Genomic DNA, 27,044 nt, shown 5'->3' on the forward strand with positions numbered 1-27,044 from the left:
CTCATTGTAGAAAATATCATTGAGGCCGTCATGATACGACCCTGGAGTTGAAACGTTCATAGCATTAGTCAAAAGCCCCAAAGTAGAAACAGCTCAGAGCTCATCTGCTCGATGGAGAAATACACAGCGTCTGTCTACTGTGGATGCTACTCAGCAGAACTACACTGCAGACTGATGCTACACGCGAATAAACCTGTTGAATTTGGTAACAGGACTCAGAAAAGACAGGACTATTTAGTCCACTCATCTAATAGATCTAGAAGAGAAGGGAAGGGGGCAGAGTGCTAACCAGTGGTTACATTTCTGGGAAGGATGAGACTGTTCTGGAAGCAGATAGTGGTGACTGCTGCATGCTCCACGAACACTCTAAACTCCATGGGATTGTCTAAATCAAAGTCCAATTATGAGACATGTGACTTTTTCCAAATAAAGCTATATCTACTCAAATGGAGGCATTTCATACAAACACATTTCACTCTCTATTGAAATTGAAGCACTAGTGGGAGGTGTGGCTTCCCACTAGGTGTGGTCGAGCTTCCTAGCATGCAGAAGGTGCACTCCTCCACACTGCACACAGACACCAAACTTGGGACATAGGTGGCAGGACTGAAGGGTGTAGTACCTCCCACTCCCAGTGGGGGAACCACAGAACAATATAGAAGCTATAGTGACTCTATTCAATGGCAAGAATCACACTGAAGATTTAGTGCCCTGATGGCTTTCTACTGTGTTAAGTGNTCAAAATAATATGTTAAGGATTCTAAACTTTTCCAACCACTTCATGTCATTGACATTTGCTATCTAGAGTGAACATCTGTTGTGTCCATTTGCTGCATTCCAGTGTTTAGGTTGTGCATGGTGTCAGCACAGTACATGCGACCAGGATCTAGCCAAGATCACCAAGGATGGAGCAGGAGCATATGACCCAGGAAGGCCAGCGTCCTTCAGCAGGGTGTGACTTGGTGGGCCAGCCCATGCTTTCCTTTTTTGGAGCCCACCCAGATCTTGAGGATGTGGACCTTGAGGATGTGGACTATGGCTGATTTCACCCCTTTATGAGGAGGGGGTTGGTTTAAAATTGAAATCAAGAAATAGAAAAAAGAGTTGGAGGAGCCACTATCTATGCCGATCTCATCATGGCCTCCTGAATGCACATACTGTGTAATCTGATCGAAGAGTCATCCTTGAACATAATCTCTCCATTAGGCAATTCCCAAAACACATTCTTAGCCCATAGTTGTTTAGTCCCATNGATCTTCTATAAATGACTTCAGCCAACAGACTCATTCAGAAACAGTACTGATCCATTTTCTCTGGTGTCCTTGGGAGGAACACCTGGCCCAGAGGTGGAAGAGATGCGGCAGCTGCTGTGCTTCCCATTTGGTTCTTTTCTGTTAAGGACCACAGAAAATCCTGGGTGACTTTCATCTTGCGTTCAGCATGTTATCAATATCCTTTTCTCCCTCTGAATCTTGATCTGGCATCCAGCTGAAAAGAAGCATACATACATTTAACCACATCTGGAATAAGCTCTGATAAGGGACGTCAGCAACTTTATGAAAGAAGGCTAAGCATGTGGTTAATGCTACAGCCAGCGTTCAGGAGGCCAAAGCTGGGAGATGGAGAGCACATTGCTACGAGAGCTTGTACTAACAAAATGAAACAAAAAGTGAAAGCCACCGGAGAAACGTAATGAAAAGGGCGCTACAAACAAGAGACCAGCTCCACTGAGGGCTGGCCAACAGAGACTGAACTTCCTGTAAAATGGAACTTCCATTTTTATTTCAAGTATATTCAATTACATGTTCTAGCAAGCCTACCTTTGTAAATTCAAATGTACTGGATGTTTTTAAACAGCAACTGGAAATATTAGTGACACATGATTATGGGATTAAAATCCTTGCATTCCCTCCTCCTAGGCTGATCCTGAGTTCTTTGATTTAAGCCTCACAGTGGAGCCACTTCCTTAGGGGCACAGGTGGAGAAGAGTCTGAAGCCAGTGTAATGCAGAATTTTGAAGTCAATAGAGCTGTTCAGAAATTTTGGAGACAGGCCCTATCAGCAGCAAAATCACCTATAAGCCTTTGTAAAAATACATAAATTATCTATTTTTCTATACTACTATACACTGAATCCAAGGCATACATATGTTAGGCCAGCACTCAACCCCTGAGCTACATTCTGTCCTTTTCATATACTTTTTTGATAAGGTCTCACAGAGCTGTCCAGGCTGGCCTTGAACTTACTCTATAGCCCAAGAAGGCCTTAAATCTATTGTGTTCCTGCCTCAGTCTCTTTAGATAGCTGGCATCACCCTGTACCACTGGGTCTGACTGAGAGATCTATTTTCAAAACAAAATCTTCAAATGTGAGAGTCGAATTAGGATGGTGTACAGGGGGCCTTCCCTGGAACACGTGCTCTGAAACAGAATTGACCACACGGCTCAGAGTCATGTTCTCAGCTTCCATCATGCCCAAACAGTGGCACTCCAACAGCTAAGTGTGACAATGGGGCACTTTGGAAGAATCACAGTCACAGCCTGGAGAACCACTGTCTGCTTGGGTCAAAGCATGATGGAAGGCTTGCCTCTTCCCGACATCCACCAAGTCACTGACATTTTAAATTCAAAAGTATTACAATTACTCAGAAGAGGTCATGCCTGCCAGAAGGCAGCCAGGGAGGCTGCCCACAGACTCTCAGCTCTCTCTGTTCCCCAAGACCCAACCCCTCAGATGTCCCTAGCTCTGCAACAAGAACAGCAGCTGCAGTCTTCCTGTCTCCCTAACCACATCTCCTGTGGATCCCACAGACCGTTCCCTCCTAACCTCCCCACCCCCACCTGTCACTGCCCTAGCCTCCACCACCAGCAGGCACTCACTCCCAGTGAACACCACTGAGCAGGCCAGGAGAACAGACAGCATTGCCATCACAGTCTGAAAATCCAGACAGGAAACAGAAACCAAGGAACACAACACTCACCCAACAAAGACCAACCCAGAAACCAGAACCTAGACCTTCAATCACCCCAAACCCAGATGCCTAGATGCCAGCAGAGAAACACAGTAACAGCCAGAGCACTACGTCTCCTCTAGAGCCCAGCTATCCCATCACAGCAGGCCCTAAATAGCCCAACATAGCTGAAGCACAAGAAAAAGACCTTAAAACCAGCTATAGAAAGATGACAGAGGTCCCTAAAGAGGAAGTGAGTAAGTCCCTTAAAGATACCCAGGAAAGCATAGTTGAAGGAAACAAAATGCTTCAAGACCTAAAAATGGAAATAGAAGCAACAAAGACAACACTAACTGAGGGAATTCTGGAAATGAAAAATTTAGTAACTGAACAGGAACTACCAAAGGCAACAGGATACAAGAAATGGAAGAGAGAATGGCAGGCATTGACGATAGAAGAAATGGATATATCAGTCAAAGAAAGTGTTAAATCTAAAAAGTCCTAACCCAAAACATCCAGGAAATCTGAAGAACTATGAAAAACCAAACCTAAGAATAACAGGAATAGAGGAAGGAAAAAAAGTCCCAGCTCAAAGGCTCAGAAAATATTTCAACACATTCATAGAAGAAAAAATAACCTAAAGGAGATACCTGTACCTATAAAGGTACAGGAAGCAAACAGAACACCAAATGAATACCAGAAAAGAAAAGTCCTCAGGACTGTCCCTGCATCTGCTGTCTGCCTATAGATTCTATTCCCTAACTGGGATGCCCTGTCTGGTCTCAGTGGGAGAAGATGCACTAGTCTTACAGTGACTTGATATGCCAGATGAGCGGAGATACCCAGAGGGGGCTCCCCCTTCTCAGGGGTGAGAATGGGAGATGTGGGGCTGATACTGAGATGTAAAATGAATAAATACATAAATTATACCTCATTTCTCAGTGGAGACTCTAAATGCCATTAGAGTCAGGACAGATGTGCTGCAGAATCTAAGAGACCATAGATGCCAGCCATATTACTATACCCAGCAAAACTTTCCACCAATATAGATGGAGAAAGTAAGGTATTCCATGATAAAGTCAAATTTATCTACAAATCCAGCCCGACATGAAGGAAAACTCCAACCTAAGGAGGTTAACTACACTCATGAAAACAGAAAATCTCACACCAGCAAAACCAAATGACAGGAAACACAGACACAACCACCACAAACAACAATAGCAATAACAAAGTAACAGGAAACAACAATCACTGGTCATTGATATCTTTTAATATCAATGGTCTCAATTCCCCAATAAAAAGACACAGACTAATAGAATGGATGTGATAACAGGATTCCCCACTTCTGTGACACCCAAGAAATATAATACTTCAACATCCAGGGTAGAGGATTAGAAAAAGATATACCAAGCAAATGGACCTAAGAAATAAGCTGGTATAGCCATTTTAATATCTAATAAGATAGACTTCAAACAAAAATTAGTCAAAAGAGATGGGGAAGGACACTACATAATCTTCAAAGGAAAAATCCACTAAGATGACACTTCCGTTCTTAACATCTATGCCCAAAATATGAGGGCACCCAAGTTTGTAAAAGAAACACTACTATTGCTTGTCACACTCACTCCAGTGAAGTCTGCGTGGCAAGCCCAAAAGCTTGGACACAGTCCTGAGGCAAAAAGTTTCACAGAAACTTAAGTCTCCTGGAGTCTTGGCATCTGTACTGGCTAGTTTTGTGTCAACTTGACACAGCTGGAGTTATCACAGAGAAAGGAGCTTCAGTTGAGGAAATGCCTCCATGAGATCCAACTGTAAGGCATTTTCTCAATTAGTGATCAAGGGGGGAGGGCCCCTTGTGGGTGGGACCATCTCTGGGCTGGTAGTTTTGGGTTCTAAGAAAGCAAGCTGAGCAAGCCAGGGGAAGCAAGCCAGTAAGGAACATCCCTCCATGGCTTTCTACATCAGCTCCTGCTTCCTGCCCTGCTTGAGTTCCAGTCCTGACTTCTTTCAGTGATGAACAGCAATGTGGAAATGTAAGCTGAATAAACCCTTTCCTCCCCAACTGCTTCTTGGTCATGTTGTTTGTGCAGGAATAGAAACCCTGACTAAGACAGCATCCCTTAGCACAAATGCTCCAAACTTGTCCCTTCGTCAGTGGGTGAACGGATCTGTGTGCTTTCCTTCAATATTGTTTTATTATAAGTGCTTCCAAGGAATGATTTGACATACAGCTAAGTTAGATTAGCCTCCACCAGTGTTCCAATATCCTAGGAAATCGTTGAGACAATCTTGGGCTTTGAATTTTGTAAGAATACTACTCATTAAGATGAAAAGCCTCTAGTGTTGACAGAGATAGTGAAAGAAACCACTATCTCTTAGTCATTACAATTTACTGGAAAAGAGCTAGAAATCTCAGGACTAGTTCAATAAAGTAAACTTTGAAGTACAGCCCCATGTGCAGGAATTTACAATGGCCTAGGAAAAGGGGAGGTTGTGGTCTAAGAAGGAACTAGAGTGGCAATTGCTTAAATCCCATACTAAACCTCAGACACTGATAGAGGAAGACTTCAATATAGACTCTCATCAATGGACAGGTCATTCATAAAAAACTAAACAGAGAAACCCTGAAGCTAAGAGACATTATAAACCAAAATGGACTTAACAGAGATTTACAGAACATTTCACCCAAACACAAAAGAATATAGCTTCTTCTCAGAGCCTCATAGAACTTTCTCCAAAATTTACTACATACTTGGTCAAAGATCAAGTCTCAGCAGAAACAAGAAAATTAAAATAACTCCTATCAAACCACTGCATATTAAAGCTGGATATTAACAACAACAAACAACAGAAAGTCTACAAATTCATGGAAACTGAACAACTCTCTACTGAATGAAAAATGGGTCAAGTCAGAAACAGAGACTTTTAGAATTCAATGAAATGAATACACAGCATACCCAAACCTAATGACATAATTGGTACAAGGCATTGTATTGGCATAAAAGCAATGGAATCAAATTGAAGACCCTGACACAAATCTCTGATAAAGAAGCCAAAAATACACACTGGAAAAAGGGGCAGCATCTATAACAATGTGGAGCACAATGAAAGCAATAATAATAGAAAAGTTTACAGAACAAAGTGCCTACATTAAAACAAAACAAACCAAAACTGAGAAAGACCTCATATTAGTAACTTAAAAACACACCTGAAAGCTCTAAACAAAAAAGTAAGCATATCCAAGAGTAGAAGCCAAGAAATAACCAAACAAAGGGCTGAAATCAATAAAATTGAAACGAAGAGTTCTTTGAGAAAATCAATAAGATAGACAAACTCATGGGCAAACTACTGGCAGAGAGAGAGAACATCAAAATTAACAAAATCATAAATGAAAAGGGGACATAACAAAGGACAGGGAGTCAGTCCAGAGAATCGTAAGGACATAAGAACCTGCACTCCTCCAAATTGGAAAACCTACATGAGATGGATAATTTTCTCAGTAGGTACTATTTACCCTAATTGTCCATTTCATGTAGATTTTCCAATCTGGAGGAGTGCAGAAACAGAAGGAATATTGCCCGATTCATTTTCTGAGGACACAGTTACCCTGATACCACATACTCTACAAAGAAAACTACAGACTAATTTCCCTTATGCACATAGATGCAGTTTCTTGATGAAATACTTGGAAACCAAATCCAAGAACACATTAAAAAGATCATCCACCATTATCATCAGATAGGCTTCATTCCAGGGATGCAGGGATGTTTCAATATATAAAAATCAATAACTGTTATCCACCATATAAACAAACTAGGGGAAAAAAAGACATGAAAAGGCCTCTGATGAAAGTCTTAGAAAGATCAGGGATACAAGGGATATAATCTAAACATAATAAAGGCAGTTTACATCAAGGCAAGATAGGGAGTGAGAAAGGTCAGGGAAGAGAAGCTGGAATTGGGGGGAGACTTTGAGGGATGGTGTGGAATCCTCGTGTACTGGAAACTTCCTGGAATCCATGAAGGTGATCCCAATGGGGACTCCTAGTAATGGGGGCTATGGAGTCCCAATTGACCATATCTTCTAGTTAGGCAAGGCTTCCAGTGGCAGGTTGAGTTACACTCAGTTGGGTTGTTGGCCAAGAAGGTCCCCATGGAAATCCCCTAACAACCCAGGCTGATGCCAAGATAAAGGGTTGCTCTCCACAAACTGATAGCAGAGGACAACATCCATACAACTCACTGAACATGGAGAATTTGAGCTGGTGCCTACACAAAGCCTTCATCCCTCCATTCTAGTCTCTTTGGGGCAGGAAAGTACTCTGCAGGCTACCAAAGAGAAACATGGACACCAATCCAGCCACAAATCTTTCAACCTAAAATCTGTCCTGCCTGCAAAATATGTTAGTGCAATGGTGGCCTAGAGATTGTGGGAATAGCCAAATCTTATTTGACTTAGACCCACTGCACAAGAAGGAACCCGTGCCCAACACTGCTTGTGTAACCAAAAACCAGAGAGCCCAAAGACCTAAGGTAAAATCAGACGTGACTGGTAAAAACAAAACACACAACAACAACAAGACAACAACTGATTTCTAATGATTTTCTGCTCTACTCCAAACTTAGTGCCTTACCCAGTCGTCATCAGAGAGGCTGCCTCTGGTTCCCTTTGTGCATATGACCTCACAGAGACTGAAGCAGCACGCACAGGGCCTACACTATGTCCTCTGTACACAGATTCTAGCTATGAGCTTAGTGTTTTATGGGAGACTTCTGTCTGTGAGAAGGAGTGGGGCCCTGGCTCTTCTGCTTGCTCTTGGGATTCTTTCCTCCTGTTGGGTTGCTGTGTCCAACTTCAATATGGAACTTTTTACTTCATCTTATTATATTTTATCTTGTCGTGTTTGGTTGCTATCTCTTAGAAGCCTAATGAGCAACAGAAAAGAAGTAGATCTGGAAGGGAGAAGAGGTAGGAGGGGGGTAGCTGGGAGGAGTAGGGGGAGGGGAAACTGTATGAGAAAAGAATCTATTAAAAAATAATTACTCAGAAGACAGATAAAGTATGATAAAATATTTTAAAAAATGCTCTAGGAAGGAGAATGAATGCGTGCCCATAGGAGTCACTGAGGAGATGAAGGCAAGAGACTCACAAGTCCCAAGTCAGTCTGTGTCACACATTGCTAGATGTGGCAGCACATGCCTCTAACACTAGCACCTGGGAAGCAAAGGCCTGTGCATCTCTGAGTTTGAGGCCGGCCTGGTTTACAGAGTGAGTTCTAGGCCAGCCAGATAGACACAGTGAGATCTTATCTCAAAAAGAAAGAAAAAAGAATAGGAGGAGGAAGAAGGAGGAGGAGGAAGAGAAAGGAGGAGGAGGAACAGCCAGAAAAGAGGAAGAGGAAGAGGAGGAGGAAGAAGAAAAGAAAGAAGTAGTAATAAAAGAAAATGAAACAGAAAGACTGAGCTCTAGGTAAGAGATTTCAGGCAGTTTACTGTCATTTATGCAACGACACAGCAGAACTCATTAACTCCTCTACTAAATTTTATGCCTTCCCAATGTTTGGACCATACTTTCAAATTCCTCACAAGCCTAAGAGCTTGCATTTTACATAGCTGACAAAACACAAGGGAAGACAAGAAAACTACACGGGGAGGTCCTCCATAAGTGGCAGGACTAGGGTGGAGAGCTGTCACCCAGGAGACACAGCAGCACAGCCATACTGGGTTTTGGTCTCCTTCGTGCTGAACCTCTGCACCCTCTGTTTCTTTATGAACACAGGGGATGAGCTCTCAGTGTAGTCCCAAAGCCAGCAGACATAGGCTCAGACTCAAGGATGCGCTTCTTTCAAGGAAAGCTCGTATTTCTGCTTCACATTTTTTTTTCCTTGAAAAGCCTGTTTCCATCCTAAAGACCTGTGTAGATCTTTCAAGTCGTGGAATGGTAGCACATTGTCCCAGGCACCAGTGATGTCATTTGGGGCCCTCCTGCCACCATCTTTCATGCCAAAACTCAAGCACTGACACTTCTTCCTGGCCGTGTAAGACAGAAGTGCCAACACCGCTGTCCTCAGCCTGCTAGGCGTGTGTGCAACTGCCAATGACCTGAATTCATGAGGTCAGCTCCTCCTATTTAGGACTTGCTGAGACCTCATCCTCCAGCTTTCAGGAAACCATGGGGGCCAGCCGCTCTATAGGATAACATGGTATGCTGCCCTGTGATGGGGGCCAGCTGCTCTACAGGATAACATGGTATATAGGATAACATGGTATGCTGCCCTGTGATGGGGGCCAGCCGCTCTACAGGATAACATGGTATGCTGCCCTGTGATGGGGGCCAGCCACTCTACAGGATAACATGGTATGCTGCCCTGTGATGGGGGCCAGCCGCTCTACAGGATAACATGGTATGCTGCTCTATGTTCATCACTGGAGTCCCCACACCATTATCCAAACCATATCACTACAACCGATGTCTGACCATTATTAAATCATTCACATTTAATTCTATGTATAGATAACATAAGCTTTTGAAATGGTTCATCACTTACCATTGATCTTTTACATTCAAAAAAGGAATACTGCAAAGCTCTACAATTGCCTTCCTTCAAACACTGCCGCGGGGATTTTCCTTCCTGTGACATACAAACCAATGTGAATGTCTGAAAGACTGCCCCGCAAAGCACAGACAACTGTTCTTCTGAAAGCAGTTCTTTTTTTTAAAAGTTGATTTAAGAAAATTCTTAATTCCTTTTTATTAACCTTGGTGATTAAAGAAAAGCAAAATGTAAAGATTATCAAATAAGTAAGTATTTTGAGTCTACTTTTAAATTTAATTTTATGAGCATTTGCCTGCATGCACAAACATGCACCACATACGGACCTGGTGCCTAGGGATGTCAAAAGAGGCTACCAGGAGGAACTGGAGGATAGATGATTGTGCACCACCTTATGGCTGCTAGGACCAAATCCTGATCCTCTGTAAGAGCAACAAGTGCTCTTAACCACTTCCAGCCCCCAGAGCCTAAGATTTTTAGGACATATTGTCAATGTTTGTATAAGCCTTCCTATGGATGAGAACCATGAAATCGGATGTGTTAAAATAAAGACCTTTAGTGTTAGTACTAAACTCTGTATATAAATGTTAATGGGGAGGGTCTGGAAAAGTGGCTAAGTAAAGAAAGTGCTTGCTGTGCATGAGAGCTCCCAGTTCAGCACCCACATGGGCATGGTGGCAGAAGTCGTTAATCCCAGAATGGGAGTGGAGCCAAGCAGATCTGGTTAGGCTAGCCAATCAGGCCCACTGACATGCTTTATCTCAAGTAATAAGGTGGAGGGGCTGGAGAGATGAGTCAGCGGGCAAGAGGCCTTGCTCTTCTGGGGTCAAGGTCAGTAATGGGAAAACCATACTGAGTTCCCTCTGGAAGTTTCAACTTTTCTGGCTTTCCAAGAGTCATAAAATCTTAAAAAGTCTATTTTTGAGATAGTTCTGAACCTTCTCCCCACTCCCCTTTTTCCTCACTATCCCCCACTGATCGCCTGAGTTCATACCCTACGTTTCTCTGAGCCCTTCTCATTCCTCGCCTATTTCCCACGGCAGCACATAGTATAAAGGCTTACATTGAATTCCTCCCAGAATGCAATGCTGTAGGTTTAAGATAGGTTAAAGATCAGCAAAGAGAAACTATGGCACACCATGAGATACTTCCATATTCTAGAAGCCAAGGAACCAAAACTCTCCACCACAGATCAAGTAGCCATGCGGCGCAGGCACAGGCCTCGGTAGCTGCCCTTAGAGTGGGAGTCTCATCGCTTCCTGAACCGCGATGGCTGAAGGTTTACAAAATCCTTTGGTGGGTAGTAAGTTATCTCCCACTTAATTCCAGTAAGAGCTGGGGTTGCGAGCTCAAGAGACTTGTCCAAAGTCAGGAGCGGACCCGCGACCTCTACCCTCGACATGACCTCCCCTCGCAGGCCATCATGGAGCCAGTCTTGACCGAGCTCTGCCACCCAGATCCGCTACCTGGAGCACACAGGCAGACTGCAGCAGACATGCACCCAGATCCTCCTTCACGCCCGCACACGCGCCGCCCTCCGGCTTGTCCTCATAATACCGGGGCATGGCGAGGACCCACCGCCCTCACCACACTGGATCACCGCCCTCGGTCACCCCGCACCGCCCGGAAGGGCGTGGGACACGCCCACTGGCAAGCTAGGGGCGAGGGTGGGAGAAAGTCTCGACAACTTCCGCCAGGAGTGCGACTCTTCAGGGTATGCGCACGCGTGGCGGAAGTGCGTGTCCGTGACGTAGATACAAAGCGCCGCAAGTGCGGGCTACGTAGCGGGAAGGGAAGTGGCCCCAGCGGCGGCTGGGCTCGGCTGCCCTGCGAAGGTGGCGGTAGTCCCGGGCCCAGGGCGAGGCCTCGCGGGCCTTCAGGTGCGGTCTGCTCTGTGTGCGCAGGGTGGCGTTCGTGCCGTCGGCCGTTTCCACGGTCAGCTCGCGACCTGGCGTCTCAGCGGCTGGGCGAGGGACCGGCTGGCGCCCGGCAGCTCGAGTCCTAGGCCCGCCGTGGAGCTGCTTGGTAAAACTAAAGACAGCCGCTTACGTGGGAATCGCAGGATTAGAGCCGTTTTTCTATTCTAAGTAGGTCTGGAATTTTGCAAGGAGACACACACCCTGAAACCTTGTCGTTGCTTGTTCTTAAGTCAAATGACACTGGGCCGTTTGTATTTTTAGTTGACAGAGGTAATGGAGACCTGCTGGCGGGGCGGGGCGGGGCGGGGCGGTGACCAGCAGTCATTTAGCTTTGGACTAGTTGGACTGGCCCCTCCGCGCTGTTATTCTTCCTACCCAGCCATCCTAGGAGTAAAACCATCAAGGAGTGGAATTTGCTTCCTTTTTATTGTCACATTCTGAATAACCAGGGGCTTGCTGGCCATCGCCGATGAACTTGTACAAATAAACTGTGTCTTACTTTTTCAGTAACCTTGCTTTTAGATTAAACTTTTTGTTTGTTTGTTTGTTTGTTTGTTTTAAATCTTGGTCATTACAAACACGGAATTTTGAACCAGTGTTCCGGTCATTGTCCCGTGTTAATGAGGACGTCATTGCACAACCCCGTGCTGCTTTTTCCTTGGCCTCCATTATCAGTAGTGAGCTACTGCAGCTGTCAAAGGCTGGGAAGCCATCGACTCCAGTTAAGTGCTTGTTTCAGATGATACAGGAGAGTGTGGTACTGCCTCGATGGCATTAACCCTTGGCCAGCCCATAGACAAGCCCCAGAACCAACTCCATAGCTTCCGGCCCCTAATCCTTTCTGAAGGTGGCAAGAGAAAACGTCATAGCGCTGAAGAGGAGTTCTAGTAGCCAAATATTACATTTAAGATTACATCTAAGAGAAATGTTTTCATTCCCTCTAGGAAGATGCTACCAAGTACTTCTTTGAGTTCTTCGATGCATGGGAATGGAGTATTAAATTCCAGGGATGCAGCAAGGCACACGGCTGGAGCAAAACGCTACAAGTACCTCAGAAGGCTCTTTCGATTTCGGCAGATGGACTTTGAGTTTGCTGCATGGCAGATGCTCTACCTGTTTACCTCTCCTCAGAGGGTTTATAGAAACTTTCACTACCGGAAGCAAACAAAGGACCAGTGGGCCAGAGATGACCCTGCCTTCTTGGTCCTCTTAAGTATCTGGCTCTGTGGTAAGTGTGTCTCAGTTTACAAGCAGTATAGTAGAAAAACAAATTGGGGTTTTCAGAGGAAACTTTATCTTTTGGGATAATGTAAGGCGGGTCAGACTCGGGGGTGTGTGAAACTGTGGGATTTGTTTATTTGTCTTTTTTTTCCCCATTTTTTTTATTAGGTATTTAGCTCATTTATATTTCCAATGCTATACCAAAAGTCCCCCATACCCACCCCCCGACTCCCCTACCCACCCACTCCCCCTTTTTGGCCCTGGCGTTCCCCTGTACTGGAGCATATAAAGTTTGCAAGTCCAATGGGCCTCTCTTTCAAGTGATGGCCTATTAGGCCATCTTTTGATACATATGCAGCTAGAGTCAAGAGCTCCAGGGTACTGGTTAGTTCATAGTGTTGTTCCACCTATTGTTTGTCTTTTTTAAAACATGAGAAAGCTGGCAAGAAAGAAAGTGGTGTTCTTCCTGGTGCTGGCTGTAACACGCCAGAGTAAACTCCTGTACCCTGTGTGCGAAAGTAGGGCATGGAGTTCGTCCCAGAGTTGGTTTATGCCTTCTCTTTTGAGACAGCTTCTAGATGTGTAGGCCAGGCTGGCCTGGCACTCAGGAAGCTCTTAACTCAGTCTCTTAGTGCTGGCTTGACAGTCGTGTTCTGCCACACTGGCTGACTTTAAAACAAACAGAACAAAACTAATAATAACCAAACCCAAGTGTGTGCCAAGAAATGTTAGGATAGGAATTGCATTTCTTAAGTAGGCAAATCTGTAAGGCCGGCAGATTGCTGTCTTTTTATTTTTGTTTTTTGTCAAGAGGAGGGGCAGGGGTTGGTAGGACCAGGAATAAAAACCAGTGACTTAAATATACCAGGCAAGCGCTCTCCCTCAGAGCTCCAGCCCCAGCCTTCCAGGGTAAGGGTTCTGAAAGTACTGATTGAACTTGAAAAAAACCTTTAGGTTCTCCAGTACCCCAACTGGAGTACATCAGCAGTCCCCGCCAACTAGAGGGTATTGGAGGATGTAGGTGCTTTTCACATTTAACTGCACTTAAGAGTAGAGTGCTGTCCCGTCCACACCAGTGTTCTGAGTGTCCTGTGTCTTGTCATTTACTGCATTCAGAGGTGGCATCTCTTTCCACATCAGTTGCATGTACCTTGTCATGAGGGTTTTCTTCATCATCTGTGTGCCACCTCTATTGCACTGTGGGCATATGGGAGTCAGGGACTGTTTTGTACCTGAGCCTGGCAGTGACTTGTAACTCTTTATTTCAGTGTCCACCATAGGATTCGGCTTTGTGCTGGACATGGGATTTTTTGAGACAATAAAGCTGCTGCTGTGGGTTGTGTTTATAGATTGTGTAGGTGTTGGCCTTCTGATCTCAACGTTAATGTGGTAAGTACGGTAAAGTGGCTCCTTCAATGCTGTTGCTCCTCTGTCTGTTTCATTCAGCTGGTGAAGACAGAGTAGCTGAAGTGGCTGAGCAGACTGCCAGGATGGTTGTAACTTGGCTCCTGTGTCTGTACTAGGTCAGAAAATACTCTAATGGATGCTTTCTGTCATTGTAGCAAATCCCAGAATGGCTATACCCTGCTAAATTCTGATTTTTCATAATATATGTATGGTTCTGATTAGCTTTGTTTTCTACATTTGTCAGTGGGTACCATTTCCAGGTGCATGAGTGCTTCAGTAGTGTTTCGGTCCGTTTAGATCTAGAAGGTTATCCTCTGGAGTTTTACATCAGTCAGGGGTGTTTGAAAGGGGTTTTGTTTTCAGTGTGTCTCCTCTGTGCTGAGAAGAAATTACAACCAGAGGCCTTCAAAGGCCCTCAGCCTGCTTCTGTCTGGGGTTGAATGAACAACCGTAGTTGGCTGTAGACTAGAGATCTGGTGTTCAGTGTGTTACTTCTCTCAGAAAGTGTTCCTGTGTGCTTAGCCTCCTGGGCAAAGGGTGGTGATGTAACAAGTGGCTTCAGAAGGTGGAGACTGAGGAGGAAGCAGAGAAAATGCAATCCTTTCAGACATGTCCACACGGCAGCAGGCATGTGTGTGGTCTTTTTTAGAAACTGGAGTTATTCCGTAGATGGTTTTAGGGTAGCAGAATGGTAGACCTTTGGTACCTAGATATGGTAGCTATTACTATTTTAAACAAAAGGGCTAAGGCTTTAACCTGATGAGACCAGTCTTTTATTTTCTTTTGTAACTTTTGACTAATAAAGTACAGATTCTGTGGGTACTGGATAGTTAATTAAAAACTACTATGTATCATTGGTCTAAATTCCTAAAATCTAGCCTAAGATTAATATTGCTAATATAAATCAAATACTCATTGCCTAGCTACTCATGGGGAGAAAATATGTAAACTTCCAAGAACAGTTGTTGACAGTGTCTGCTGTGAGTGCAGTGACCTGCATGGCCACAAAGCAAGGCCTGGGGCTGATTTGGCTTTTGTCCCCCATAGTTTGATCAAGTAGGAACTGGCTTACTGTGCTCTTTGTGAGAACACAGGTGTCATGAACTGTGAGGAGCTGGAAGTAGAAACAGTGACATACCCTCACCCCCAGGCCCACCCCAAACATCTGCAGCGTGCCATAGGAACCAGCACCACGTCATGTTTTAGGGAGCAATGGACACTTGATCCCTGTTTCAGGATGGTCAGCTGCAGAGGCGTGCTTATGTGCAGCAGCATGGACTTTTATGTGCATATCTGCAAGCTGGGTTGGAGGAGAGAAGAGAAATGGAGAACTAGGAGGCTAAGAACAACACACACAAAGTCAAGTTCACTGTGGGAAAGTCCTCAGTGTGGCAGTGAAGGTGTACAGAACTGGGGAAGCCTGGTCCAGGCAGGGCTCAAAGGCAGGGCTCAAGTGAGAGAAGGGATGCCCAGAATGGTGTGGTGGTAATAGGGTGAGGAGAGAAGGGTTCAGAGCTTCCTGTAGTAACAGGATGTAATGGCCAGGAAGTTTGGGCTTAGGAGACTGTTGGAAGTGCTGCTGAAGCATTCCTCACTGGCCATACCAAGTCAGGTTGGTGGGATGCTTACTGCAGAGGTGAGCAGAGGGAGGGAGAGGACTGGAAGCAGCAGTCTGGCCTGAGGAGTGTCCAACATGGAGGTGGGAAAGCAGCCAGTCAGTTCTTCAGGAACCAGTGTCTGTCCTGTTGGTTCAAGGAATGTGCAGAGGTATAGCAGGAGGGCAGTGGTTACACAGACAGACTTGTGAGCAAGAGAGCAGTGGTTATACAGACTTGTGAGCAGTGGGCAGTGGTTACACAGCAGACTTGTAGGGAGTGAAGTGCAGGCTCCCTACAGTTCCTTTATCACTTGCTGTGAAATGTTATAATTCATGAAGTTCCCTGTGATCGTTTATGTATACAATGAGTAATGATCAAATCAAGGTAATTAGTTTCTATATCAAACATCTATAGCTTGTTGGTGTTGGGAACCTTGGAAGTCCTAGCTAGCTAGCACTGACTGTGCTGTGATCATTAGAATGCCTTGCTTCGGTTTTGGTAGCCACAGTCCAACCTCCATTGGTGACCATGATTCCATTTCCTGTTGCTCTGAGGTCAGGGTTTTGTTTTTTTCTTCTGTATATGCCACATGTGGGTCCGTCTTTGTGTTCCTGGCTTGTTTTGTTGATTTTGTTAATTGAGTGGCACACATTCTTGGCTAAAATAGTGAGTTCCAGTTTGTTCAATGAAGCACTATTTAGGCTTTTTGATAACTAAGTACAGAGGGTCTGTTATACTCTGCCATGCTTTCTTGATTTAGTCTGTTTGTCTTGTTTCTGTGCCATTTAAAATAGGATCTAAACTATAGTCCAGGCTAGCTTAGAACTTAACCATGTAGCCCCAAAAATGTCCACCACCCACATGCTGGAATCAGAGGCATGGACCCTGGTTTCTGTATTCAGTGTATTAGTGACACTGGCTCAGCAGGTAAAGCACTTGCCCACTTTAACCCCCAGGACTCACATGTAGAACTGACTCCACAAAGTTGTCTTCAGACTTCATACTTGGGCACATTCCCCCATAAATAAATATAATAAAAATCATCTAAAATCCAGTGATCTAAATGACATTAGTTTCCACACATGTTTATAGAATTGTTCCTTTCATTGAAGATCTGGACACTATAGTTTTCTGTCGGGTTGTAGTGCAGCAATGGAAGCATGCACACAGGTGCGCGCGCGCACACACACTTTTGTCTGGGTCTACCACTAGCAGCCCCTTTCCCGTTCTTCTATTTCTTTCACTTTTTAGTGGTAATGGCAGTTGACACAGTGGGGTTTTTGTTGAGTGGCTGGTTTAGATGTCATGTTTTGGTGATGTCATTTAGGCTTTAATGCCTGCATATTACCTTGGACCTTTGAACTGTGGGCTTTGTGTACAACATAATCCATGAGTAAGCGCATCTGTCCTAGCTAACCCCGATCTTCTTCTCCTTCATTCTCAGACCCACTCTTGGTGCCACCAGCCTGTCCTCTGCTGATAGCAACTCTTATCTTCCTATGTGTTCAGGGCAAGACTGCTGTCTCTGACTTTCTGGCCTCCTGGCAGATGTCTTAATCCTCACCTTCAACTAGGGTTGCACCTCATCACCTCCATTGCTGCTCACCTCTAGTGACAGGCGACACAGGCTCCTGTCATCTCCTCTTCTGTGGAATCTGCCACCAAGGAGACCCCTTCAGAACATTTCAGTGAGGCATTTCTTGCATCTGACAGTGGCTTTTTCATCATGAGTATAAGGTCGAAGTAACAAAGTAGCCCCAGGCAGCCTTAGACCTCACTCCCTGCTCTCTTACCTGCTGCTTACAAGCACACACAGGTCTCCAGCTGTGCCAGGTGCCATCAGTGCTTTGGGCCTTTATGTAGACATTATGATTTAAAATTGCACCTCAGGTCTCCATCTCCGTTCTCACTGTCCTATCATATGCTGTGTCCAGCTTCTCCCACTGTAGGCTGTTCCATTGCTCCATCTCCAGGGCTTCGGTAATATGTTGCAGCAGACAGTTGGGAACTGAGAGAACTAGTGCACTGCACAAGACGTTTTCACTTTGCTCTTCAGGTTCATCTCCAACAAGTACCTGGTGAAACGCCAGAGCAGAGACTATGACGTGGAGTGGGGCTATGCCTTTGATGTGCATCTGAACGCTTTCTATCCGCTCCTCGTCATTCTGCATTTTATCCAGCTCTTCTTCATCAACCGTAAGTGCTTGTTTCTCATATGGTCAGTTCTCACAGTGTGCTGACACTCACTGTATGCTTTCTTTCCTGGCAGATGTTATTCTCACAGATACATTTATTGGATATTTAGTTGGAAATACCTTATGGTTGATTGCTGTTGGCTATTATATCTATGTGACCTTCCTGGGATACAGTGGTAAGTTTTGGTGGTTTGAGAAGAGAACAGAGAAAGACAGAGACATTGACAGACACTGCCTGAGGTGTTATGGTTCACTCATATGCTCTTTTAATTACACAAGTGTTCTTACCTTTTAGCTTGCCCCCTGTCCAATAGTAGAGTGGAACAGGTGGTGTGTGACATTTGGAGCCATGCTAACTCATTATTGCCAAGTTACAGGTAGAAGCTGCCTTATTGTGTTAGATGGATTCAGGCCCCATATTATTAACCATAGGGTAGAGAGGAAAAGGCATGGACCCATGGCTATGGGCAAGAAGTAGTTACAAACATTTCTTAGGGAATGATCCCAGATCAGGCCCAGGGTCTGCTGATCCCAGGCAAAATTTACTACTAAATCGTCTAGGTTATATTTCCTAATATGAATGAAGATAGTCTTAGGCTGTTCATTTAAGAGATGATCTCAAACCAGGACTCTTAACTCAATAGAAAACCTGCCTGTTATGTTCAAGGTCCTGTGTTCAGCGCCCCTAAATCCCTATTGCTAAAATGTCTAGAGATCTTCAGATCTCCCAGAGCCATCTAGAGAACTTTCAGCTCTTGCTCACCCTTTGGATGACTGGGACTTTACCGTGAACAGTTCTGACTTCCTTCCCCCATGGTCAGTTTCCCAGGGATCACTTAGCCTTCCACTTGCCTGGTTTGGAGTATTAGAATTTTTGTAGTGAATTTTCACCTAGCTTAAAAGTATTGTAACCCATGGCACCAAAGTGCTGGTTCTTAGTGGACTTTTGGATGTTCTTCCTCAGAACTGTTGAGTGAGAAAAGTGCTATGGGCACTAAGGAAACAGGAAGCAAGAAGCTTACGTGTTTACAGTATACTGCCTTAGTTCTTCCCAAAGGCTGGGCTATTAACTTGATCATACCTCAATCTGAGCTATGTTGCTTTTTGCAGTGGAAAATGCTTTTTCCCACATGCTATCAGTCTGTGTGTAGGAAAATAAGCGATGCATAGTGAGACATCCGTTTTCATGCTGATATAGGAAGAAGGGAGTCCTGGAACCTTTGTCTAGATAGGAGTGTTCATCCCTCAGCTCAGGTTGCCTAGTGAGATGTAGCTAAAGATCTGCAAGCATCATCATGGACCTACACAAGTGTGCTGCTCCTGTGGCCCAGTGTGTTGAAAAGGGCCTTCTTCCAGTGTGTACATATGTCAGCCATGGCCATGTTTCTTTTCCAGCACTGCCATTTTTGAAAAACACAGTGATCCTGCTCTATCCTTTCGCACCTCTCATGGTGCTGTACGGGCTGTCGCTGGCGCTGGGATGGAACTTTACCCACACATTGTGTTCCTTCTACAAGTACAGAGTGAAGTGAGCATCCTAGAGAAACTGTCTGGTGTTGGGAAGGGACGAGTTCTTGTAAATCTGTAAATAGCTTCAATAAGATGTAAAGTTTTACAATTTCAAGGTGATATTAACACTTATGTAGAACATTCCTTAAAACTAATTAAATGTACATTTCTAATAAATATTTTTAAACTAAAGCTATAACTGTTTAATTATTTTCAAGGATACAGTAAGTGTTGGATCACACAGACCATCTTGTTGGCAAATGTACAGTCTGTCCCATTTTTAAAGCCCCATTACGCAGACCCCTCCGAAAACTTCAGCAAGCAGTATGGCTCACACAGGAGCACAGTCCCCAGAGGGACTCTGACTTGAGAACTGCCTGTGAATGCCTGTAGAGATGATAGTCACTGTCTTACGAGGGTGGGATTCTTGCCTTGTTAAAAGATTCAAGAGGAACCAGAAACTATCTGAAAAACAGAGTAATACCAGGTGTGGTAATAGTGCTAAAACATTCTATCCACTCATTGCTTTAAGCCATTTTTTATTAGAAGGAAGCTTGATTCAACATAGCTTTTCAAACTTCTTTATTTGAAATACACATGGACAGTTGTAGCACAGAGACAGTTATGAAAGGCACAGTCAACAGGACATTATTAGGTTTCAATTATAGCAGCAAACTTGAAAATAAATAATCTGCCTTTAGAAATTCAACAAGTACCTCAAATATAACTGCAGTTATTAATTGTTCAACCCATGAAGACATTGTGAGCCAAGTATGTGCAGAGAAAAGAGAACCTGGTGCAACCTAGCAAAGGGGTTCCTTGGGCTGCTCCAAGACCACCCCCCCAACTCACAGACAGACTGTGGAGGAAGTGCTCTGAGCTGCCCTTGACTCCACTTCGGAAAACAGTGGCTTAGTGGACTCAGCCAGTACTGTCCCAGCAGCTCTTTGTAAAGCTCAAGAGAATGCTCTTCAGGCATGCTTACCAGCTGGAGCAGTTCCAATAAAGAACAGAATGCTATGCAGGCTAAAGGACCCCACTCCTGCCATTCTGGGACCAATTGCTAACTCAGCAGCAAGAAGCAGCCTCCTTAGTATCACAGGTATTTAGCTGTCCCCACAAGCCTGTGTTCAGAGCAGCAGGAGCCCTGCTAAGGACCAGGGTTCACACTACACACATTCAGGTCACCCGCTGCCTGTCTGCTCTCGAACTTGCAGTTTTAGGTAATGCAGAAACTGGAGAAGGAGCATTTCAGAAACCGGTCCATTTAGCTAGTGAGAGAGTGCAGGGGCACGGGCAACAAAATCCTTGTGGTGTCTTTGTTGTTTGTTTTATTCTTTGTCTCTTTGTAAAAGGCTGTGGTCATCTTTGTAGCATTGTATGTTCACATGCATTGAATTTAGCATATTAATTAGCGTAGCATATATGTTAATATTAATCATTTAAGTCCTCAACTATCAAAGTTTAAGTTTTACAAGCTGTAAAAGTTGCTACATAGCTCGGAATGCCCTTTTCTAGAAGTCTTGAACTGAGACTTGATCCCTTACCATGTGAGGATGAGGTCAGTGTTTAACCTCTGGGTTCCTTTCCTTCAAGGCTGTGGCAGCATGGTTAATAATAAGCATGGCTGAGTGAACCAAGATCAGAAACCTCATTAGCAGTTCATAGCTTGGAAGCGCAGGTATTTTAGGAACCACATAAACACAAAACCTTGGTCAGAACATACAGGGTTTGAGCCGTGAGCTACTCGGCTGAATGATTTTTGTAAAAAATTACACCTGTCATAGCCGAAGCTCTTGCAGGTGTGTTCAGCCTGTGGCCCGGAACAGCAATGAATGGCACAATACATGATTGTAAACTTACTCAAAGCTTTTAACAGTGTCCTTGTTTTTGTAACTTCACCATGTGGTTCTTGAGCCATGGACTCTGTAGATGACAGCCCCATGCTGCACTGTCGGGTTAGACACACCAGCAAGTCGACACAAAGGTGGGAATTTTTCTTCTCCATCAATCTGGTCTAAAATACCGTTCATCATTCTTTCCTGTACTTCTGGCAGGCCTCTAAGTCAGTATAATTTAGGAGCATCTAGGAGAAAAAGATGCCTACAGCCTCATCCTGGCAGTTTTACAGAACAAAAACTAACACAAGTCTGACTTGGAGTGGAGACACGGGGTCCTGGCACCAAACATCCTAGCAGAGACCCAGGAATAGGGCTTGCTGGGAATGAGTTTATTCTTATGTCAAAAACCAGCCGGGCATGGTGATACATATCAACACTTAAGAGGCAGAACCGGGAGAATCAGCCTGGGGTGCAAGGTGAGACCTTGTCTTAAAAACTAGTCTACCGCAGGCAATCACATATGGAGACTTCTCAGGACTGCCACAAATCTAGCTACATACAGCACTGCCCGTTTATTATCCACTGCTGCACACCAGAAGTCTAGGTAGGTTCAGCACTTACAAAGCTGCAGCGAAGGTGTTTGCCAGGCTGGCTGCTCCAGGATTTCCATGTCCAAGCCTGGGTAAGTGTCTGGGTCAAATTGTCCTATGGCAAAAGGTCTGCAGGTCCCACTTGGTGGGTAACAGAGCCTCTGGTTCCTTAAGGCAGGCGACCTGCAGTCATTTAGGGGAGCCCCTTCCACTTAGACCTGCGATGCTGTTTAGAGTTCTGCTGCTGCTGTCTCTCACTTCTACCAACCTGACATGGCTCTCAAGATTGGGCCAATCACCCACAGATGTGGTCACAGTTCTCGATATACTCAGAAGGGGAGGATATTATACAAGGTCATGAGAGGGGTCATTCTTAGAACCCTGCATGTGACAGATACACACTTATTAACTGGAACAACCTTTGCCAACAACAACTCTTTCCACATAAGCAAACTTTTCCTTGAGGGACAGCACTGTTGAGAACTGTAGTTCTCATAATTATGAAAGACTTAAAAAGAAGTCTATTCTCCCAACTTTCCTGACAGCTTTTGAAATAAGCACACCTAATCTTTTTACATGTAACCAATGAGTTCAAGAACCTTTGTTCAAACACACGTCTAATCTACAAGCAAAACCATCCATCTGCATTCACTTCTCATGCTTTTCAAATGTACCTCTTGAGGATCCTGAAACAATGCATGCTGGGAAGAAGAATGACACTAACATGTCGCTGGGTAATCTTGACTGTCCCACCAAAATACACACCTTCACCTGCACTAAGATGAATCCATAGGTCTATTTTTAACCACAGCAGCAGGATACATTACTACACCTTTCTAGAATGCTCATGTTTACACAACCAGCAGAACCTCCCACCGTGATGTCGATGTCCCATATTCCTAGGATCCAATATGGTGGCTGCTGGCCATGTGGCCACTGAGCACTCCAAAGGCTGCCAACTCAACTTTTCATTTCAACAGATGTGTTTTGTGGCTTCTGTAGAGGCCAGCACGGCTCTAGAGTCTGGGCTATGTGAAATACCCACTGATAACAACTACGACCTATTTCACAGATATAATTAGTACTGCATTTGGCACTTTTCCTATTCACTATGTGGGTGAAAGTCGGTTGGTGGCCTCCAAGGGATAATGTGGATGAACACTTTACAGTTCTAAGCACTCTGTCTTCACCTCCCTCAGTCTTCATCCTCATCAACCTCCAGGGCTCCCACAAAATCTTGCTTGGGGCAAGAACATCTGTTTCCAATAGTCTAGTGCTGAACTGGGCACAAAAGGAGGAAGCAGCTAGCACTGAGGGAGCAGGAGAGTGCCTGATGTGGTGGAAGACAGGAGAGCTGGCCTCCAGAGCCTGGAGTGTATTGGAGAACCCACACCACACACAATGAAGACTAGACACGGAGTGTGTGTGTGCCCGTGCACGGCAGGATAGTAGGCAGACATCGCTAGGAGAGAGATGTGAGCAACCTGGCTAGTTAATCCAGATGCCAACCGAGCCTGCCAAGGCTCAGGCGTGTTCCAGGCACCAGGAATGAGCTCATGGGGAAAGGGGGAATTCCTTGAATGAAGGAAAGGACTTGGCTAAAAGAGTCCTTAGAGGCAAGACTGATGAGTAGAGCCTGGTAAGTGGATATGCTCAAAGACCCACGCAGGAGACATTCACATGGCCCACATTGGCCTTCCTGAACTCACAACCACCCAGAAAGCAGAGACCTAAGGGGGCCCCTGCACCCATCTGCATGGTTTCACAGTCTGTTACCCTGCGGCTGCACACTTGAGTGTGGGAAGATAGTGGGATTTGTTTGTGGGCACAGGGCATAGGAAATCAGAGAAGAGGTTGAAGAGAAAAAGTTGAAGGAAATGAGAGGGGAAACTTAACAAAACACCAAGAAAAGCTTCAGCTGGGCTTTGACATGCACAGTAGTGTTTATCTACATTTTCCCAGGCAGAACATACAAAATGGCTTCCACTGAGTACTATGTGTCCCATACACTGGGCAACTAAGAAAGCCCCCGACAGAGGCCACCAGCCGGGACCTCCCACAGCCCTAGGCCTCCGCCACACCTGCTATCCACGCACAGCTCCCAGAGAGCCAGAGAAGACTGGCAACTGTTGCTCGGCCTGCCTAACCATAAGAGTAAAGCACTTTTGCCAACTAGTGCTACTTGGGACTGCAAGTGAGGATGCACACACACTCTGTGGACACAGCATTACCTCCACGTCCATGACACAGCGGAGCAAATCGTGCTATGGAAACAGAAGTGCTATGGTTGTCTTTCCCCGAGTCCCATACCCAATAGGACTCACCCAACAGCATTACTCAGAAAACAGTATCTGAACTCCAAAACCTACCACAGATCTATAAAAGGACCAACCAGGAGAAAAGAGACAGTTTGTCTAACTACTGATTAAAGACAGAGCAAAAGGGAAGGGAGTCTCATCACCCACATGGAGGGAACTATGAACGGGGAAAGGAGTCTGTGGAGACACGGCAGGGGCTTCCCACCTGGACAATGACGGTCACACTGGTTTTCTGTGGCTACACACCATACACAGTACAGTAATATAACCCTCGAGATGACATTGGTCTTTTAAAATCTTGATTTTTAGGAATGACAAATGCCTCTGAAAATATTTTGTTCAGAATTGCTGTGATTATAAAAGTACTTCAAGTTAAGAAACCCATCTAGAACCAATCTGGAATGGCAGTGCACTGGAAAAAATGGCGTTGATCTATAATGTCGGCATCTCCAAATAAAAATATAGAAAGAACTTAAAAAAGCCGGGGAACCGCTTCTTCAAAAAAAGGTGTTGATTCAAAACTTTACTGCACAAAAATATGTACTTCTTAAGTGCTTCTAATAAATTAACTTCGTAACATCTTCATGTGTATTTATATATTTATATATATATATATGTATATATATATAATATCCCTGATCGTCTATAAAAGAGGGTCTATAATAGTAAAATAAGTTCAAAAGTACCCCCTTCACAAAATGTATTTAACATCAGTTTTCTCAAATTTTAAGGAATGTAACAATATGTACAACTCTTGTGTATTAGTATAATACCAAAATAGCCTCAGTCATGTTAACAGGCTGTCAGGATTGTAAAACGTTTGTGTCAAGTTCAAATTGGAGGACAGCCTAGCTTTAAATGAATGCAGTTATCCATGGGAAGAGTCCCTGTCCGCACGGAGGCGACAATCATCTCATCTACAGTGGCTTCAGGAGAGGTAGTGTTCAAGTCCAAACAGAAGAGGACGTGCTAATCATCTTTAATCAAGAGTCCTAAGAAAGGACGTGTTGGTTTCTAAGCAGATCAACTGGTGACTTTTTTAATATGAATCTGAAATACAAAAGGATATAAGATATGATAAAGCAGTTAATTCACAATTCCAAGAAGTCTTCATTTGCAAAATCAAAAACTGAAGCAGCCAGGTAGGCGGCTTTGCTGGCTGAATGGACTCTTACCTCATTAAGAATGGCCCAAACAGCAGAGTTCTGAACAACGGAAAGTCGAAAGGCTGAAATAGGGTTTAGACCAGGATCCACAATTCCCTCTGCAACACCATACTCAAATTTTCCTTCAAGACAGAAAATATTTTTGTTGTTTAAGAACTGTTGGAGAGTCATGCATGAAGTGCCACCAAAGTCAAAGTATTTTTGGTAGACAGGAAATCCATGCGTGTCCTTTAATCTGTTTTTACTCAGCTTTCAAAGTTCCATGAGCTGATGTACTCTGAAAGACCTTAGACGCAGCCTGTCTAAAGCAGGAGCACACTTCTGCCCACTGTAAACTCAAAGCATGGTGAAGGAGAGTTTGTTTTGACATCAACAGTATAAAACTGTTGCGGATGTCTGCAAATTGGCACTCTACTCAAACCTGATCAAAATCCATTTTCTAAGAGCGCTCAGCCTGCCTCCTGGAAGCTCAGCTGGTCATAAAGGGCTTCACCGTTTCAGATATCAGGGGTCAGCCTGGGGCAGGGGCTCTGCCCATGTGTATCTTTCCAAGGCTCTATTGAGAAAAATTTAGATGTGTTGCCTGTTCCATACAATTCCCATACGGTGACTCCAATAAAAATGAGAAGCTAAGTCATCTGACAGGTCATTGCTATCCAGAATATATACAGAAAACAAACAATCACCAAAAAAAAAAAAAAATCAAATAACCCAATTAATGAAGGTAAGTTGAACAGAGTAAGTACAATTGGCCAATAAATACACAGAAAAATATCCAACTCGATATTCCTTAGGCACCAGGAAAACACAAATCAGAACTACCCCAATGGGCTCAAGAGATGGCTCAGTGGTTCAGAGCATCTTTTTGCTCTTGCAGAGTACCTGGGTTCAATTCCCAGCACTCACACAGTAGGTCACAACCATCTATTATTCCAGCCCCAGGGGATTTGATGCCCTCTTCTAACTTCCACAGGCACCAGGTACACACACGGTGCAGATACATACATGAAAGCAAACACTCAGATACATACAAAATGAAACAAATCTTTAAAAGAAAATGTTACACAACACTGAGAGGGTCTATCTTGTCCCTCATCGAGGAAATGATCAATTCTGGGCAGGCTGCTATGCAGGAGAGACTATATACTGGTGAGAACCTAAGTTGGTGCAACTGTATAAGCAGATATCGCTATGTAAGAGAAGAAATATTATTAACACTTCTTGGGTACAGAACCAAAGGAATCTATGCATACAACATAAATGCCCAAAGACAAAATTTACATTCTTCTTTCATATACAGGATCTAGATTTAAAATAAAAAATATTGAAAGGACTCTATTTGGGAACAGCAATGGAGCCAGTGGGAAGGCAGAGATGCAGTAATGGAGGGTTGGTATAACCAAGGTAGATTAGAGACACATCTAAATGTATCAAAACAAATCCCGCTATTTGGGCCAGGGAGGTGACTCAGGATGCAGGCACTTGTCACTGAGCCCGCTAAGTTCAATTGCTGGAACTCACTTTTGCAAATTCTCCTCTGATCGCTGCACATTCACTCTGGTGCATGTGTGTGTAATTTAAATCAAGAGACTCATTATTTTCAACAAGGAATACACAGTAATTTAAATAAAGAAGGCAAGCAGAAAAGATCTGCTACAGGAAGAAATTTGACCTTCTACAGACATCAATGTCCTATATTCATCTTTTCTTGCTGTAAAGATAATGTCCTTCTTAAGATAAACAGAAATGATGTAAGAAAAAGTACCAAAAAAGTAAA

General features: G+C 44.2%; 3 protein-coding genes across 13 annotated transcripts in view; 1 reads left to right on the forward strand and 2 right to left on the reverse strand.

Moving 5' to 3' along the window:
- Window positions 1–1,165: 1,165 nt before the first annotated feature.
- LOC110300479 (cytochrome c oxidase assembly factor 5) lies at window positions 1,166–11,166 on the reverse strand. The gene is made up of 3 exons (XM_021170668.2): window positions 10,970–11,166; window positions 9,498–9,581; window positions 1,166–1,488 (listed from the first exon to the last, which is right to left on the reverse strand). The coding sequence occupies exons 1-3, from the start codon at window positions 11,066–11,068 to the stop codon at window positions 1,447–1,449; spliced, it is 225 nt and encodes a 74-aa protein (XP_021026327.1). The 5' UTR covers window positions 11,069–11,166; the 3' UTR covers window positions 1,166–1,446.
- Window positions 11,167–11,239: 73 nt separating this feature from the next.
- On the forward strand, window positions 11,240–19,544 carry Unc50 (unc-50 inner nuclear membrane RNA binding protein). Of its 6 annotated transcripts, none has more exons than XM_021158055.2 (6): window positions 11,240–11,383; window positions 12,367–12,650; window positions 13,912–14,032; window positions 17,705–17,844; window positions 17,918–18,019; window positions 19,239–19,544. In XM_021158055.2, the coding sequence occupies exons 2-6, from the start codon at window positions 12,371–12,373 to the stop codon at window positions 19,373–19,375; spliced, it is 780 nt and encodes a 259-aa protein (XP_021013714.1). In that variant the 5' UTR covers window positions 11,240–11,383; window positions 12,367–12,370; the 3' UTR covers window positions 19,376–19,544. The 6 variants fall into 6 exon arrangements, with proteins under 6 accessions (XP_021013714.1, XP_021013706.1, XP_029337039.1 ...); XM_021158047.2 differs by having other exon boundaries at window positions 11,273–11,590; XM_029481179.1 differs by having other exon boundaries at window positions 11,273–11,383; window positions 12,371–12,650; window positions 19,239–19,542.
- A 373-nt stretch (window positions 19,545–19,917) lies between these two features.
- Window positions 19,918–27,044, reverse strand: part of Mgat4a (alpha-1,3-mannosyl-glycoprotein 4-beta-N-acetylglucosaminyltransferase A) — a 99,593-nt gene continuing 92,466 nt past the window's right edge. For all 6 annotated transcript variants that reach the window (XM_029478360.1, XM_029478357.1, XM_021158920.2 and 3 more), the window contains 2 exons: window positions 25,277–25,389; window positions 19,918–25,151 (listed from right to left, as the gene is read on the reverse strand). In XM_029478360.1, the coding sequence (XP_029334220.1) occupies window positions 25,125–25,151; window positions 25,277–25,389 (140 nt within the window). In that variant the 3' untranslated portion in view covers window positions 19,918–25,124. The remainder of the gene's footprint in view (window positions 25,152–25,276; window positions 25,390–27,044) is intronic.

Source organism: Mus caroli, chromosome 1, assembly GCF_900094665.2.
Source record: "Mus caroli chromosome 1, CAROLI_EIJ_v1.1, whole genome shotgun sequence".
NCBI lineage: Eukaryota > Metazoa > Chordata > Mammalia > Rodentia > Muridae > Mus > Mus caroli.